Source organism: Melanerpes formicivorus, unplaced genomic scaffold (assembly GCF_026170545.1).
Source record: "Melanerpes formicivorus ecotype bairdi unplaced genomic scaffold, bMelFor1.0.p_v2 SCAF_1, whole genome shotgun sequence".
Classification (NCBI taxonomy): domain Eukaryota; kingdom Metazoa; phylum Chordata; class Aves; order Piciformes; family Picidae; genus Melanerpes; species Melanerpes formicivorus.
In genome coordinates, this window is record NW_027142353.1 from 51,769,082 (window position 1) to 51,787,011 (window position 17,930).

General features: G+C 38.8%; 1 protein-coding gene across 6 annotated transcripts in view; it reads right to left on the bottom strand.

The window, feature by feature from the left end:
- Window positions 1-17,930, bottom strand: part of FRY (FRY microtubule binding protein) — a 257,340-nt gene that overhangs the window by 142,330 nt on the left and 97,080 nt on the right. For 5 of the 6 annotated variants that reach the window (XM_068143156.1, XM_068143114.1, XM_068143147.1 and 2 more), the window contains one exon: window positions 1,629-1,828. In XM_068143156.1, the coding sequence (XP_067999257.1) occupies window positions 1,629-1,748 (120 nt within the window). In that variant the 5' untranslated portion in view covers window positions 1,749-1,828. Of the gene's footprint in view, window positions 1-1,628; window positions 1,829-6,369; window positions 6,508-17,930 lie in introns of those variants that run through there. The other variant, XM_068143132.1, reaches the window with a different exon arrangement.

Sequence of the window (17,930 nt, forward strand, 5' to 3'; positions counted from 1 at the left end):
TCTTGCTTACGTATTTGTCACAGTTACCCTTAAATAGCAGCATGCCATGACTTGTAAGTCCTATCAGTATTAATAAGACATGAGTTTGTCACTGAATTATTGTCAGTGTCTCATGGATAGACCTCTATAAGCAATACTTTCTGAAAACACTGACAAGAAGAAGCTGACATTCCAGTCTCTTGTCCTATTTTTGCTTTCTACACTGAATTTACCAAATACAATTTCACTTAACCACCTCTGGAGTAAGACCAACATTTAGATATTCACAGAGTCACAGAGAGACACAAATAATGTATCAACAAAACAACTCAAAACCATCTCAATACAAGGTGAAATGGGAACAAATCAGGGTCACTTGTTCATATAGGTGTCTGAAATACTACATGAGAGTGCAGAGCTCAGTGTTTAACTGAACTGTTGTATGGAAATAAATTTCTCAGTGCTGGTCTTTTTGTTATTTCCCTGATCTTGTCAAGGAATTTTACAACATATTTTGTCTTAAATTTTCAAAGATGTTCACTGTATGACACAAGAAGACTGGATGGTAATAAACAGTTAATAGCCTTTTTGTTTTCCAAAGGACCTGCATGACAACTGTCGTTTTATTGTACATTTTGCAATTTGAAGGGAACTCAGGGAAGAAGAATAATCTGGATCTTGGCCAAAATATTCCTTCCTGTCAATTTTTTTCTGTGTTGTTTCCAAATTATGTAAGATATTTCTGTCATTTGGCTTTTACCTAATGTTTCAGAGGTAATCCAAGCATCAAATACTTCTGAGTTGAACTCAAGACATAAAGCTAAAACGGTGCCATGGGAATCAAGACAATCTTATTTTCCTGTTCAGAACAATCAGAACTGAAAATGAAGAACTGAACTAAGTATTTAATACTTTGCTTTAGAACAAAAAATGTTGTAAGAGTTTAGGAAAATTCCCTTACAGCTCAGCAATAGAGGTTCCCAGTTATTTTTCTTTTTCAATTTTCACCTTGTCAGACCCAAAGTACAGATTACTGAATTGTTACTCCCTAATCAAAATAACAGGAATGTATATAAACTGCAGTCTTAAGTGAAAAGAGCAGACTCCCAGAAGGTCAGTTACATAAGCTCCTTTTTCAAATGCCTCATGCTTTTTCATATCTGGAAAACAGGCACTATAGCACTCTGCTAGACTGTAAAATCTACTACTGTCAGAACTAAATTAAGAACCAGCCAAGACTAACCATTTTCATGTCTTATCTGAATAGTGGTAATGTTCAGAAATACTATTTTTATCATATTTTGATGTTTTCTAATCTATTTCGACTCACATGACCACTCTCAGCTGTGAAATCTGTACTGGCTGACACCCCTTCTGCCTCTCAATCACATTAACACATGCCCACACTGCAAACAGAAATAAAACATTCATTCCTTTTTCACGTCACCCCTTTGGCATATCTTGCATACCTCTGTCCTCTCCCACAACCTTCTAATTGCCATAGCAGTGTATCTTCCAGTTTGGGAAACACTATCAAACTCCAACACAGATTACGAGCAAAACATTCTTCATTGCATGGCAAGCAAGTCTGACTTAAAAATACTTTTGAAGCCAAGCACATGTGTGTTTAAGAGTTTCTTTTTACTCACAAGAGGTTCTGCCATGATGATACGGATCTTGCGTTCAGCCTGAGTAGTAAAGTTAACAAACAAGCTCTTCAGGACGTATTCGCCTGGTTTACTGTCTGGGTCAACATTGATAGGCAACATGGCTGGAGGTCCTTTTTCTCTCTGTGTACCAGAAACGGGTGGAACAGGTGGCTTGATATATCCGTTACCAACTGGAGAAGCTGAAATGTAGATAAGACACATTTACTTCTGAGTAATTCAGCATGCCTCAACTTTTCCAGAGCATCCCAATGGCCCACTACACTGTCAAAGCAAAACTGGAGACTAGGTTCATAGACAGAGAAATACACAACGCATAAATACAATTGCTGTGGTATAGTTATAGGTAAAATATTCACGATCTAGGCTGGAAGAAGAAATCAAAGATAAAATCTCGTGTATTATAACTGAGCAGTATTTACTATGCAGTGGACACCCAGGCCTCCTTTTTTCACATGACAAGAGCTGCTAACACTAAATGCTTGAGTAACATTATCATTTCTCACCCTCTGTCTTGCTGGCCAGATCTGTAACACAGCTGTCACTAAGAAATTTGTTCTTTACTGTTATTCAAATTGACCTATCCTTGCAAAAGTTGGGACTCTGCTCTTTTGACTAAGGTGAGTAGTAAGGGGCCTGATTCCCCCCTCATTTATACTGAGGTTAATTAAGAATGACTCCTTTAAAAATAATGACATTTCACCAGTATAAATCTTATATGAAGAGTCAGGCATGAAATATTTTCCATGGTCAACTGTTCATTATGTATTAGTTTTTCTGAAAGTATCAAACCCTACAGTCCCATTTGGCACTTGTGAGGTTGTATCTGGAGTACTGTGAACAAAGGAGAATCATGAAACTGGTCTTACAAGTACTCTCAGTACAGTCTGAGAGTATTCAACTGCTTCAACCTTGAGAAGGCTAAAAGGAGATCTTATTGCAGGCTTCTGCTACCTAGTGTGGTATATCGAAGATGGAGCTAGATTCCTCTTTAAGTGCAGTGACAGGATGAGAGGCAAGAGACACTAGTTAGAACGCAGGAAATTCCAACTAGATATATGGATAAAATTTCCACTGTGAGGGGGTTCATCAAACACTGGCACACATTGCCCACAAGTAGAGTAGAAATTCCACCCTTCAAGCTACTCAAAACTCAGAAGGCCCTGAGGAACTTTCTCTAGTTGGTGAGCAGAGGTTGGACTAATCATTCTCCAGAGACCTCTGTGACTCGGTGATTCTGTGAATCAGGACATCATCTCTTAGGCCTAGCTCTACTTACTGTTTTCTGGGGAAACTGAAGGACAAATAAATTGAAGAACTATGAAACAAGACCTCGTTAATTGAAATATTATATTCTACTCATAATGCTTCCAAAACAAAACCCTCAAACTTAGTTCATTTTAGCAAAACAAAGTCATATCTGGTCTTCATGCAGGTACTGGTAGCATCTTCTGTTAGCTTTGTTACAGACTTTAGAAGTAGCAAACACAGGGAAGACCAGCCTTTAAGCCACTCTGGATGCAACCTAAGTGTTGTAACAGCTTTAAGGATAAAGGAGATTTGAGATGTTTCCTGAATACTTCAACTCTTCATTGCTGAAAAAAAATGATAACAAAACAAAGCCAAAGACTACATTATTGTTTGAGAGTGTTCAAGATGTGGCAGAATCAGATGCCAGCTTCATGCACTGAAAAATAAAAAAGATACACTGGAGGAAAAAGAATTTGTTCTCCTTTAGAAAAATGGAAGTTTCAATGCCCACTACATAACTATAATACAAGAGAGAAATGCTTTGTTGTAACACATCCACACTTTCTTTGAAAATAACTCCCATGACTGACAAAGCAGGCCATCACTCTTCAGCACAGCAGCTCCACTTCTTCCACTCAGACAGCTGTTTCCTGAAGTTTCACTTGATTTTTGAGGCCAAAAGCGTAACACTGGAGTCTTGTTGGCATAGCGACTCTTTGGATAACACAAAATGTATAGAACAGCTCTGTATTTATTTTCTAAAAACGTTTCTGTGTTTCTAAAATTACACTGTGGTTCTGAATGTCAATCTACTCCAAAGTAATGAAAAAAAAGAGCCACCAGAGAGGAGTGTAAGCACCACTATTCCCCTGCCAACACCTAGGCTCTCCTATATTGTAAGCATGGATTCAAAGGATCTGATGCAGATTTATATGGACTCTTGAATACACTAGGTAATGGAAATTTCTCAACAAATAGCTTTATGAAAGAGTCAGCCAATATTTTTACAATCACTAATATATGTGCCAAATGCTTGGTTTTGACTGGATCACTTGTATCTATGGAATTGGATTGACTGCCAAGTGCTCAGATAGGTAAAAGGTATTTTTACAAGCAGTGAAACCAATTTTCTTAAAGATTTGTGTCCTTTGTGCAGTAAAAGCCCCATCCTCCCTCCTGTCGTCATCCTCAGCTTCCCACAGTTGTTCCCAAGTTCCCTCCAGCTCTGTGCCCAGGGCTTGGCAGGCAGGCTGCCCACCAGGCAGCCTCTGCCAAGGAAAACACGCCCAGTCTGGGCTGCCCACCTCTCTCTGGCCAGTGCAACCATCCCAAGCTCCCCCTTGGAAGAATCCATAGGAATCTAACAATATAAAAATTTGCCTTCTGTTCCTTGAGCAATTTTGGGATAAGCTGAGTACCAAATTGAAAATTTACTACAAAGGAACACAAAGGAGGGACGGAAAGAAGGAGGCAGTGCATGAGATTATGCACACCTCACATCCTTATGAAATTAAGTTTAAGAAAGCCTAGTCACACTACTTGGGAGCTTCAATCATTGTGGCATTCAGCCAGGATTTTGAGACTGGAATTTAAATCTACATAATTATTGTTAGTAGGAAGCCTTTTCATAATGATGCTGTTAAGGTTTGTGACACAGGATTATCTAATTATTTTTCCAAACACCTGACTGAAAAATCAATTATCTGCACACTGTAACAGAGAAATGCAATTATTTGTAGATTTGTCACATTTAGTATTATTTTGTTTTAATTCTAGCTCTCTGAAATATAGGACTGAAGGAAAGAAAGGATAGAAAGGAAAGAAAAAGGATATCTTGGGGGTTAACACGTGTCATTGCTAAAGCAATTACAGCAGTTACAGAAATGACTGACATATGACATTGACATAATCCAGATTTTTCAAAGATCCTTTTGTAGCTGCTAACTCCATTTAAACCTTTTTAGCATGGAAGTTGATATTGCCAATGGTATAAAGGTTCAGCAGTGTTTGATTATGAATCGGTAATGAACTATTATAGACAGGTTTGGCTTTCTAATACATCTTTTCTGTACCATTATCTCAAGCATTTGCATATGCTTGATATTTGCATTGCAGAAATCTGACCCAGTGACTAGACTATCACTAAAATCTATATGGATGATGTATGAGCTTTAATATGAGCTTTAATATTCCCTTTTTTTCCTAGAATGACAGCCCTACAAAGCACATTAATTTATGTTTTTTAAACTGCCTCTGAGATAAAACTGGAAATCCAGGTCTCAAAACTTCAGATGTAGGTGCATTTAAGTAATTTGTGATTGGTCCTTTCATGTTGCCATATTGTAATGAGGGCCTTAAAATTGTAATGAAAAGAATGTGTCCAGTTTTTGCCATCTATGCCAGTGCAACACTGCACCATTAAATAGGAGACACAGTATTTACTTGAGACATCACCACACATAAGTTTGTAGAATTTGTGGGATTAAGCAGAAAATATCTGGTGGAGCATGGGTTATACTCAGTTCTGAATACTGCTTTCACTGATAAAATTTTTACCACCTGATTTCAAAAGAGTAAAGTTCTACAAGAGAATGGGCCACTGAAACATTTAGATTGATTCCCATGAAGAATGAATGATGATGCACATGCAGGAGACCACAGTGACCCTGAAGCCCAAGGACACTGCAATAGCAGGGTCAAATTTAGAGAGTTGTATACATATTCAAAACTCCTCTCCCATGTAAATCTGTTAAAAATTATTAACTATTGCTTTATCAACTACAAGATGCCTGTGAAAATTTTGTCTAAGGGCCACTTCTATCCAACAACCCATTTTCTTGCTTCTAAGACATGTTCCTACTTTCCTACTCTATAAGCTGTATTTTGAATGATATGCTCTTCCTAAAGAATATCTTCATTTAGCTCAGGCTATAGCCATAAGATTTTCTCAATGTTATGCAACTTTTACAAATTCCAAGCAAGGAGTAAATATGGAAGTAGTAATGCAAGATCACAACAGGACTGTCACCACAACCATGTATTATTGCCACAGAAGATCACTGCACTTCTCTTCCCAGTATTGATCATTTCCTTGATCAGATAAATAGTTTCCAAAAAGCACAGTACTTTTAAAACACACACATACACAGAGGTCACTAAGCTGACAATGGGGATGAGTACAAAATGAAAATCTCATAATCAAGCCTCTGTTAAGATTTACACTATAGGTATTTTTCCCTTCAAGCTCTAAGATGAAGCAAGCCAATAGAACAACCATAATGCACAAGCTGAGTCTGCGCTACATGGGACACAACTCCAACCAAGCACAGTCACTGTATTTTAAGTATCTTTAAGCAGGAGAAACAGAGATTGTGGGATTTTTTATGCAGCTGTGTCACATTTACACTTTAGCAACAATGAGCAAACTAACAACACACATCACAGCATGTATTTGCAGTATTGTCATACCTACCGAGCCCCTTTATAAAGCCGACCACACTGGATTTTCTCCAACACGCTACTGTAATATCCATGAGCCTGTGAATACCTGAAATGTCCCAGTCCTTCCGTTAGAAAAGTTCAAATCCTTTTCTAACTAAAATCGAAAAGGAAATGAGTTGTTTCATAATCCTGCTTCATACTTCCCTATAATTTTTTTGGCACTGAGGCACAGAGTTTTTGAAGTTTTTCAGGATTGGTTTTCAATAGCCAAGTGCCAAAGACCTACAATGTGCGAGCTAGAGCAGGCCTCCGAATCAGATCAGCCTTTCCATAACCATAGGGTAATTTTTAGCTTCAGCATATGATGATGACCATTCAGAGAGTGGCTGCATGTCTATATTTATCCACAAGTACATACTATGCTGACAGATTAGTGAAACTACTTCAGGCACTCCAAGAACATGAGACAGGATAATGGAGTTTGACATAAACAAACCACGCATATCAAACACACGCATTACCATACAATCCAAGCTGAAAGCAATCAGCATAGAAATGTAAAGCACAGAGACAATATAGGATGGATTTTGTTTTGTAACTGAGGTCTGGTGGACAAAAGTGCATAGAGCTTAAACTCCTTGAGATAAAGAAATGACACGATATCTCTGCTTTTCATATGCCAAAAGTCAGTGAGAAACCACACACATCTTTAAGGATAATTATGCATCTGCTGAAATAACTCTTAAGAAAATTATTTTTCTTCTCAAACCACAATTACAATATTAAAAAAGAAAACACATTATTCAACAAAGTGTGAAGAACTTAGTTTTATCAGGATATGGTACCAAGGTTACCTAAAGGTGGCTTTTTCACCCTTTGAAGGTGAACGTTCCTGATTAGTTTAGCTTGATAGGCAAATAAAATTAAATTTAAAGGAAATTTTTGGTGAAAGAATGTTTATCTTGGTGAAAGAAACAAAGATTTCCAAGGGAAATGTTATTACAGCATATTAGTAAGCTGTGGTTCTAGCATTATTTTAATAACTAATTTGCATATTTCAAAAAAAAAAATCATAAAGACATGCAGTTGATCAATAAAACATAATATTAATAATTTGCAATAGGTATGATAGGCAATATATTTATTTACAGTACAAGACTTTATGATGGCAAATTGATGTTACTAATGTGTGGCCTTTTCATGTTTCTGATCCTTCCTTAGAGGATTTACAATCAAAAAATGAAAAGACTAGGAAACATTGAGTGCACATCTGAGTCCCACATCCAGATTATTTAGAAAGTAAAAGTTTAAGCTATGGTGGTAACAGTGCTGGCCTTGTTCTTCATAGGGAATCAATTTCACCCAGCATGAATACCACTAGGAGGAGGGAGGTGATTTTCCCCCTCTACTTTGCTCTCATGAGACCCCACTTGGAGTACTACATCTACTTCTGGTGCTCCCAGCAGAAGGGCATCGAACTGCTGGTGCAGGTCGAGAGGAGGGGCACAAAGATGATCAGAGGGCTGGAGCACCTCCCCTATGGGGAAAGGCTATAGGAGCTGGGGCCGTTCATCTTGGAGAAGGGAAGGCTCTGGGGACACCTTAGAGTGGCCTTACAGTACCTGAAGGGGGCCTACAAGAAAGCTAGGAAGGACTACAAAGGCTTATTGTGATAGGACAAGAGGGAAGCGACTGAAGCTTGAGGAGGGTAGTTTTAAACTAGATATTAGAAATTCTTTACAGTAAGGGTGGGGAGACACTGGAACAGGTTGTCTAGGGAGGTCATGGATGCCCCCTCCCTGGAGGTGTTCAAGGCCAGTTTGGAGGAGGCCTTGAGCAGTGTGGTCTAGTGGAGGGTGTCTCTTCCCATGGTAGGGCAGTTGGAACTACAGGATCTTTAAAGCTCCTTCCAACCCAAAGCATTCTACGAATCTATGAGATATCTGCAGTGATAAAGGAATTCCAGGACTTGCTTACAGATTTAACTGAGATAAGACCCAAATTTTAACTAATTTCTATTTGAAGACTTAGTGAAAAAATGCTATTGCCAGGTTTAGATATATTTATTCCACTCTCTTCAAAATTTTTGTTGAACTATAGACTTGTCTGGGCAATCCTTCTCCAAACTTTCTTTTCATTCTATGACAATGTGTGTAAATTCAATGTGGATGCAAAGAACAGCAAAGACAGAAAAGAGAAGGTAAATTAATTATTGCACCTGCCAAGTGGCAGAGTTGCCAATGAAGTATAAGCTTCACCCAAAGCAACTAGTCTATAGCCAAGAAAAAGGAGGCTTGAACTTCATGTGTGTGCCTGCGTGTGCACAAACAGGCCATTCCTCAATTCATTTTCAGTATCTTCAGGGATATTATTAAACAGCAGGCTTAAACCAGACCATGACTATATGGTATCTTCAGTGAGACTGAACAATTCAGGCCATAAAGCTAAATCCTTGTAGTAAACCCATTGTGCCCTCCCCTGAATCCAGGGGTGGACAATAATTTGCAGAATGGAGCCTCAGAATAAGTTTCAGATGTGGTCATTTCTTTACAATCAGATGCAGTACTCTGCAGGATAGAAACAAAATGCAGCATCCATGAAAGTAAGTATATGGCCAATCAGCCATGCTAAAATACCATTCATGAGGGATGTTTTTTGCATGTCTACAAAGAGCTTTAATGCTCATTCCACTCAGAGATGTTTATGAAGAAGACATCTTCTAAGATGAACCTCATTAGGAAATGAGCAGTTCAATACAAATGTCTTTGCCCAAGCTTAGGGAAACATTAGAACAGTCCCTACACACACTGACAGGTTTTATATGACATGGATATGGTAAAGTTCCTGTTACCCTGTGCCTCTGAAGCTAAGGATCTTGTTCAGCCTGGTACCTGTTTGTTTCACTTTATTAGCCACCAGCAATCTTCCAGCCCTCACACTTCTGTTTCTGGCAGACAGGTAAGTGCAGGTGTTACGTCCTTAGATGTGCACTGCAACTCTATGCAAGAGAGGAGTAATTGATTAGAGACCCTGTAAAGAAAAGCAGCACGTGGAACACATTTTCTCCTCTTGCAAAGAGACTGTGTCTCCATATGTAGGAGATTCAAGAATGATGACTGCCGAAACAAATAAACAAACAGGAAATCCTGTCATATATGTCCATCCATTTTCTAAAGTCCTTTTCACTGACTTGGCAAAGCTCCTAGTAGCTATGGTCCTGTAACATGTAGAATTTCCATCTCTCTTTCTCATAAGTGGCAGGTCAGGGGTTGAACAGCTCAACAATGTTCCCTAGCTCCTTATCTCAGATCCATGAAAGGCATCTGAATGAGGCAGGAACATAATTCCCCACCCTGTCCATTTTTTTTGCTTATTATTTATTTTTATGGTCCTTTTTGTCTAGGTATTTTTTTACTTGCTTCCATATACCACCATGCTGAAGATGTGCGGGAATCTAGACATACAACATAAAAGATTTTTATCTCTGCCTATTTTAGAAATGGCTTTGTTTATTATGAGATTGAAGACTGAAAAAAACTAAACGATGTGGTGGGAAATTTTGCAGACAATCTCAAAACAAATTTTCAACTGCCATTTGGGTGCTCTGTTTTGGGAGTGCCTTACTAAAGGAAATATGTGTTGCTTCTGATGGGACTCAACTCAAACTGAAATACTGCTCAATTTCTGCGCTTTACGTGGTAATGACAAGCTGCCTCTTTGAAGGCTGATTTGAGATTAAGACTATTCTAGCAAAACATTGATACCTTATCTTGGTAACTTCAAAAGTTTTATTATCTTTCCAGATAGTCCAAATGTAAAACCTCCAAGTAAGGGTGGAAAGATATATTCAGATCATAATTTTCTGATGAGTGGATTAACTGGGTTTTTGGTTGGTTTATTGGTTGGGGTTTTTTTAATAACACAGTTTATTTCTGAAATTATGCCAGAATTTCACTGGACTCAAATGGAGCTTGAAAGGCATTTTATTTAAAATGAAGATGTTCATGCTCTTCTTTTATAGTTCTTTATGTACTACGGGAAAAAGCTAGCCTCCACTTTGGTTTTGTCGGATCAGAAAATAGCTTCACACAAGATTTTTAGACAGACTTTTGTTGGGTTTGCTTTCCTTTTCAGAGACAGGGAGATGAAGATACTTGTTTTGTGGTTGATGGGTGTTAGCAGAAGAATTATTTTTAGGGAATTTGGAAGAGTGTTGAGGAAGCACAAGTCCAGAAGAGTCTGAAAGAGAAGGAATATCTGCTTCCAAAAGAGGGACCAGCAAACAGAGAGGATGTGACCTGCATCTTCCTTCACTATACATTTTCTCTTAGAGACAACAGACTTCCTTTTCTCTTTAAATATTGTACCGTAAAACTGCCAAGAGTCTGGAGAAGATGGAATTAAAATAATATATAATGAAGTTAATATTTTTTTACTGTACAAAAACATTAAATGTTTGCATCTGAGTCCTATACCAATTCCAATAGCTACCTCAGATGTTAGAACTGGAATCGTCCCTGAATTTTCATTGTCTGTTTGTCCACATTTGTTCTTCCAAACCACTGACAGATGTTAGTTCATGCTGTTAAAACTCATGTGTTTCACTGGAACAAAAATGGCATATTGCATATGGATGATGTGACTTCTGTGCAATGTACACACATCAACGAAAACCTGAGCGTGTTAGAATGCACTTGTACAAACATAAGCAGTATTTTATTACTGACACACAAAACCAAACAGACTGTCACTCATTTCTCTCTGAAACTGCATGATCATAGAATCATAGAATCAGTCAGGGTTGGAAGGGACTACAAGGATCATCTAGTTCCAACCCCCTGCCATGGGCAGGGACACCCCACACTAGATCAGGCTGGCCAGAGCCTCATCCAGTCTGGTCTTAAACACCTCCAGGGATGGGGCCTCAACCACGTCCCTGGACAACCCATTCCAGGGTTTCACCACTCTCACAGTGAAGAACCTCCTCCTCACATCCAGCCTGAATCTCCCCACCTCCAGCTTCATTCCATTCCCCCTAGTCCTGTCACTACCTGATATCCTAAGAAGTCCCTCCCCAGCCTTCTTGTAGGTACAGTCCTACTAAGACTGTTAAATGTCCAAGAGTTCATTTCCTAAAGAGATTTGCTTATTTTATGCCACAACAGAAATTATCTAGAAAAATCTAGAAAAACTGCAGTTGCTTCCTTGACTTCATCTAGTCTATGGCTGCTTTTTAGGGCAAGGTCCAAATTTAGATATCAACAGGCCAAACATTTAATTTAATCTAGCCATTTAGGATCCAAGTAGAGTAAATGAAGAGAGACTGACATTTCTAGGTGATTCATCTTATCCTTCTTAGATTCTTAGCTTAAGAAAGAATAAATCGCTTTCTAGATGTGCCTATCACTTGTCAGTGACTACTGAAGGAGAAATGACAACAAAGATATACATCCAGGGTTATAAGAGATGACTCTCGCTCTCAAATCTGTAAATTCTTCAGGAGCATCTTGTACAGACTGAACTGCATCACGGTGTATCTCAGCTGCTGCTGGCTATGTGGGTGGAAAATGGCACAATACCAGGAATATACCAAGCTGCAAGCTGGCACTATGAACTGGCAAGCTAAACCTTCATAGACCAAGAAGACTTCACAAAATTTTGTGAAGCTTTCTGTGATGAAACCACAGGAGAGATTTCTGTGAATAAAGACTAACATGAGAATAAGTCAGACATCCATTCATCTTTCTCTCTGCAGTGCAGCATAGAAAGTAACATCTATACAAAGAAACGAGAGAAAAGTATTTGCAGCCAAAATCAGGATTAATAATTGTCATTATCTATCTCCTACTCTGTCTCATAGAATTATTGGTGTCATTACTTAATAGTGGCTGCAGCAGTGCACTCACAAGACTGTGTATCTTCTGTATTAAATTAAACACGATTTTGGCCTCTTTGCTTACAGAAAACCCAACACACCATGGGTTATTTTTTATTAGCCACATATCATTACGATGCAGTAGTCTCTGATAACCCTTTATTAGCATTACTTTAACAGCTCTTTGAAAGCAGGGTTCACTTTTTTCTTAGCCACAAAATTTAAATGCAAATGCAAATGTTTGCTGCTGTGCCAAACCCAGACTCCAGGACGTAAATATTTCTCACAGTGATTCTGAAGTGTAAAATCATCAGGGACAAGATAATGACTTTTACTATTCACATGAACTCAGTGAAGGTTTTGAAAGCTTGGCCTGAGTATAGCTGCCTACTGAAAAACCTTCACTTGAATAGATGAGTGAAGCACATGGAATTTAGCCGCTGTCCGAAGGACCTTCTGCATGACCAGACAGTTGCAAACAGCAAACACAACATGGACAGAACATTGCTCTCATGCTGGTCAGTGGTCCATGACAGAAAACTCCTTCCATATGTAGAAGTGTCTAAATATTTTGGAAGAAGTGACTGCCAGAAATACTTGTTAAATTTGCAGAGGGGCAGGCACCTCTGGAGATGAACTCTGCAGCAGTTAGTTGTGGAAACAAGGGAAGAATCCTAAGGTTAATGTTGGATTTTCCAAATAAACAGCTTAAACCTTGAGAAAACAGATTAATTCCTTAGAAAAACTGAAGAGCCTAATTACATCTGAAAATAATAAAAATATTCCTTTTATGGGATATTCAAAGCAGAATTCAGTATTCCTGAGGGTTGGGGCAAAACAAATATTGTATATCAGGTTTTAAGTGTCAGCAAGGACAATCCAGGCAACTGTTGCCCTGATACTAATCCAGGAATGGATGCATTTGATTAATAAAGAACTGGAGCATAATAACATGCCACAAGCATAGGTTTATGAAAAGTAGATGTTACTAAACTAAAGGTATCTTTTTAAGAGATTATAAATCTGATTAATAAGTTAGAAGGTACAGTCTTATATTTTTGTTTGGCAGTTGAATTGGTATCTTAGCAAACTATAAAATGAGAACCAAAAAATCAACAAAAATAGATTAAGAGCTAGGCAACAAATACTTTTCAACATGGGTTAAGAAAAATATCATACTCTAATGAATGTACTTCTAGTGGAGGTACAGAGACCAGTTCTTGGTCCTGTACTATTTATCCTTGCTGTTACTGACACAAAAAAATTAAAACATTTCTAAATACAAATTAGCAGTGGTAGACAGAAAACAAAGGGTAAAATATCCCATTTGGAACAGCATTTCAAAAACTAAATGCAAGCAAAGAATAAATGAGGTATCAATTCTAACCTATGGAGAACTGCATAGCCAGAGACAACGAATGCATGCCCTATGGACAGAATGAAGCTTTCTATTCCTGGGAAGCACTGGTTATGAAAAAGGCCTGAGACCAGGATGAGTAATGTGTTGAAAACAGGCCGTTATTCTTGTGACCTGAAGAGGCAAGGAGAGCCTTTTCAGGCAGGATAAACAAAAGCTTCACTGCCAGTCTTTCTGACAACCACTGCTGGGTACTAAGGCATGTTCTGGTGTCTGCAGCTTGAGAACTACAGGACATTCAGGAAAGGCAACTATAACTAATGAGTGGAAAACTTGCCTTAAAGCTCCGTTTGAACATGAGAAAGTTACACAGCACCTATTTGCAAAACATATTTACATGGAGCCACACAACCCAAAATGCCTTATTAGACAACACAACCACCCAGGCACTTCCAAGGTGTGTTTCAGTACCTCCTAACAAGCATGTCTAAAGGACCTCATCAGAATTGTACCCTGAAAGAATAGAATAGAATAGAATAGAATAGAATAGAATAGAATAGAATAGAATAGAATAGAATAGAATAGAATAGAATAGAATAGAATAGAATAGAATAGAATAGAATAGAATAGAATAAGAATAGAATAGAATTCACCAGGTTGGAAGAGACCTTTGAAATCATTGAGTCCAACCTATCATCCAACACTACCTAATCAACTAAACCATGCAACCAAGCACCCCATCAAGTCTCTTCCTAAACACCTCCAGTGATGGTGACTCCACCACCTCCCTGGGCAGCCCATTCCAATGGCCAATCACTCTTTCTGTGAAGAACTTCTTCCTAACATCCAGCCTAAACTTCCCCTGGTGCAGCTTGAGACTGTGTCCTCTTGTTCTGGTGCTGGCTGCCTGGGAGAAGAGATCAACCCCCACCCGGCTACAACCTTCATATTTCTCTCCACTGGCTATCAGGAAACCCAGCCTCGACTATGTCAGATGTAATATAAAACACCAAGGATGCCTGAAAATTAGGTGAGATGACTTCCATGCTTGCTAAACATAAATATGTGAGGAACAGAAATTTGCTACCAGACAGCTCTTCACTCAGTAACATCCAATGTCTGGAATTTTAAACTAGATGAATGCATTAAAGAAGTTAAACACAAAGGGAAGGAAATTAACTGCCAGAATGCTATTAAGGATGGTGCTGATTCTTCCATTAGTAGAAATTTTAAATTAAGATTTATTTTTTTTTCAGCTGCACTTTGGTTCAAACAGAAATTAATTCAGAGAGCCATAAAGCCTGCTCTATGAGAAGAACAGATTGGATGACACAATGGTTTTTCTGGTTGTATAATTTATGACTCGTTGAATACATTAGTAGAAAACATACTGCTGAGAACAATCTTTCATTGGTAAAAGTGTGATACAGATGTTCTAAAAAGGATTCTGCTATCTCTAATCTTGAAAACATCAAGAGGCCTAAGTCTGAATGCCTATCAGTACCTGGTATCTCTTTGTACATCCAGATACAAATACAACTTACGTGATCAGAGTATCAGTATGTAATCCTGCATGATGGTTTGGTGCCAAATATGCTTTGCCAAAACAGAAGCTGATTCTAAAGTTTTTCTATCTACAATGCACCTCAGGAAACATGAAAGTGGAGGAAACTTACTAGGATGATTCAATTTTCAGGGAATATTTTGAAGAAAAAGTACATTGCCAGAATAATTTTTTTTTATTGCCTTGTAACTGTGTCCAGTTCTGGGCCCTTCAATTTAAGAAGGACATTAAGACACTTGAATGGGTCCAGAGAAGGGCAACAAGGCTGGGGAGAGTCCTTGAGCACAAGCCCTATGCGGAGAGGCTGAGGGAGTTGGGATTGTTTAGCCTGGATAAGAGGAGGCTCAGGGGTGACCTCATTGCTCTCTACAGCTACCTGAAGGGTGGTTGTAGCCAGGAAAGGGTTGGTCTCTTCTCCCAGGCAACCAGCACCAGAACAAGGGGACACAGTCTCAGGCTGCAGCAGGGGAAGTTTAAGCTTGAGGTGAGGAGAAAGTTCTTCACTGAGAGAGTCATTCGTCATTGGAATGGGCTGCCCAGGGAGGTGGTGGAGTCACCATCCCTGGAGGTGTTCAAGAGGAGATTGGATGTGGCACTTGGTGCCATGGTCTAGTCAGGGGTCTGTGGTGACAGGTTGGACTCGATGATCCTCGAGGTCTCTTCCAACCTTGGCTATACTGTGATACTGTGAAGTTATATCCATAGGAACAGTGGCTTGCCTTCAGAAAGTGTTTCTGTATAAAAGTGGAGCTTTCTGAACGTGCAGTGATATGCTCCATGGAAGACATATTCCCACTGCCTGAGTGAATGTGTGAGGAGCACAGAAGAATCATGGCTGAAATGTTATTACTGAAGGTATAATCACATGCACAGGAAGGTGGACTGTCCTGAGAATCTGGAAAAAGTTAAAATCACACCGTAGTGGATGTTACAGATTAGTTCTGTAACAGATAAACAGGCATTTGTTGGTAAACTGAATCAATACAGAGATTCAAGGCCTGTTCCTTGTGTAGTTTAAAATAAAATCCAGCTTCATATTTGTGTATGTATGAAAGGTTGTAGTAATGCTGTATGCATTACAGAATTATGTATTCCAACTATTGGAAGTAATTTCCTACATTCTTCTATTGTGGCACCGAAGAATTTCACTAAACCCAGCAAATTGCTCTTCTTCTGTAGCAAAGGGAACTTTATAACACAAAGCTGAAGCTCCAAGTGGGGCAGGAGAGCTCACAAGACAAAGCTGTTTCTCACCCTAAGCAAACAGGCCAGAATTTTCTGGAAACCCTCTGATTCTCACTGTAGAAAAACATTGACCTAAATATTGACCTTAAAAATGGATACATGGTTTTGTAAGTAGGTTATGCATTCAAAAAGATAATTCAGTGAAAAGAAGACAGGCAATGTTTGGCAGTGCTGTGCCATAAACTGTGATCTTACCATAAAGTGTTTTAGTTACAAGCATGAGCTGTTGTTATGGGACATCACATCGCATCAAACACAATGACAAGCTATATTAGTATAATGGGTTATTATTCCCAGATCCGTGTGATCATTACTCCATAGCAACCCAAGGATAATGAATGGCTTTGTCAGTAAGAAAGCATGCACAAAAATATATGAAGCACAAATCTTGAGTACCTTCAGTACATAAGGCTGTTAGAAAAACTAGGAATTTGAACATCAGCACTGACATTTCCTTCCACATACAAATGGAAAGAGGCATTGAAATTTTCAGTACACTCTCAGCTGACCATCACCATTGTGGGGATTTGTTATTTCCAAGACAGTTTTACTCAGGGTTCATGTCACTTGAGAAGTTGGGTGCTTAAGCTTGGCCTTTGGAGGAGAAAAAAAAAAATTGATCTAAACACTCAGGTGAGTCAGGCAGCAGCTCAGAATATGACCCACAACAGCCAGCCTGGGCCAAGCATAGCCTTAGATACATCCCCCCAAGGACCCCACATTGGGCCACTACAAATATACAAAGCAGAGAAGAGAAGCAGCTCCTCTCCTTTTAAGTTTGTAACTGCTTTTCATGTAACAGCTTAATGGCTGAAGAACTCACCCAGAATGTGGTAGCTTTGGGTAAATTGCTTAATTAAACTTCAGGATTTGATCTCTCATCTCTCTTCTTGGAGTGCACCCTCATTTTCTGGCTACCAGCCAGAATAGTGAGGACTATCCAAGTCCTGTTTGTTTCAGGTTTGACAGTCTTGAAGATTGACAAATTTGATGAAATAATTCAAGGTGCTTTGAATTAGAGATAAAATATAACAAGAAGCATGGCTCTAGCCCAGTAGCTGCCATTTAGTTAATCTATGAGCAACAAACACTGAAAATTGCATGACACTAAATTATAGTAAAAGTGACAATGGCAGTGCAATGACTGAAGATAATTTTCTTTATTAATTAGCAAGCTAAAAATGTTAATGTATTTACATACACAAACACACACACATACATATACAGCAGTCAACCTTCCAGCCAAGTATTTCCAGCTCTGCTTCTATAAAGTAGGTGAACATGACTGACACAATAAATGTAACTGATATCACATTGAAATGGCATTTCTGGATTTAATAATATAAAAATGAAAACTTTGTAACAAGAAGTCATGTTCTGATGATATCATGATATACATGTGGGGTAGTTTAGGCTGGGTGCCTCCTGTTACTGCCACATAAGTTGCACCTGTGGTGTCCCGAGTGTCCAACCCAGTAGGTGAACACAGGAAACAGCATATTTCTACCAATAAATCCTGTACCCTACAAATCCATCTGCAAAGACATTCTC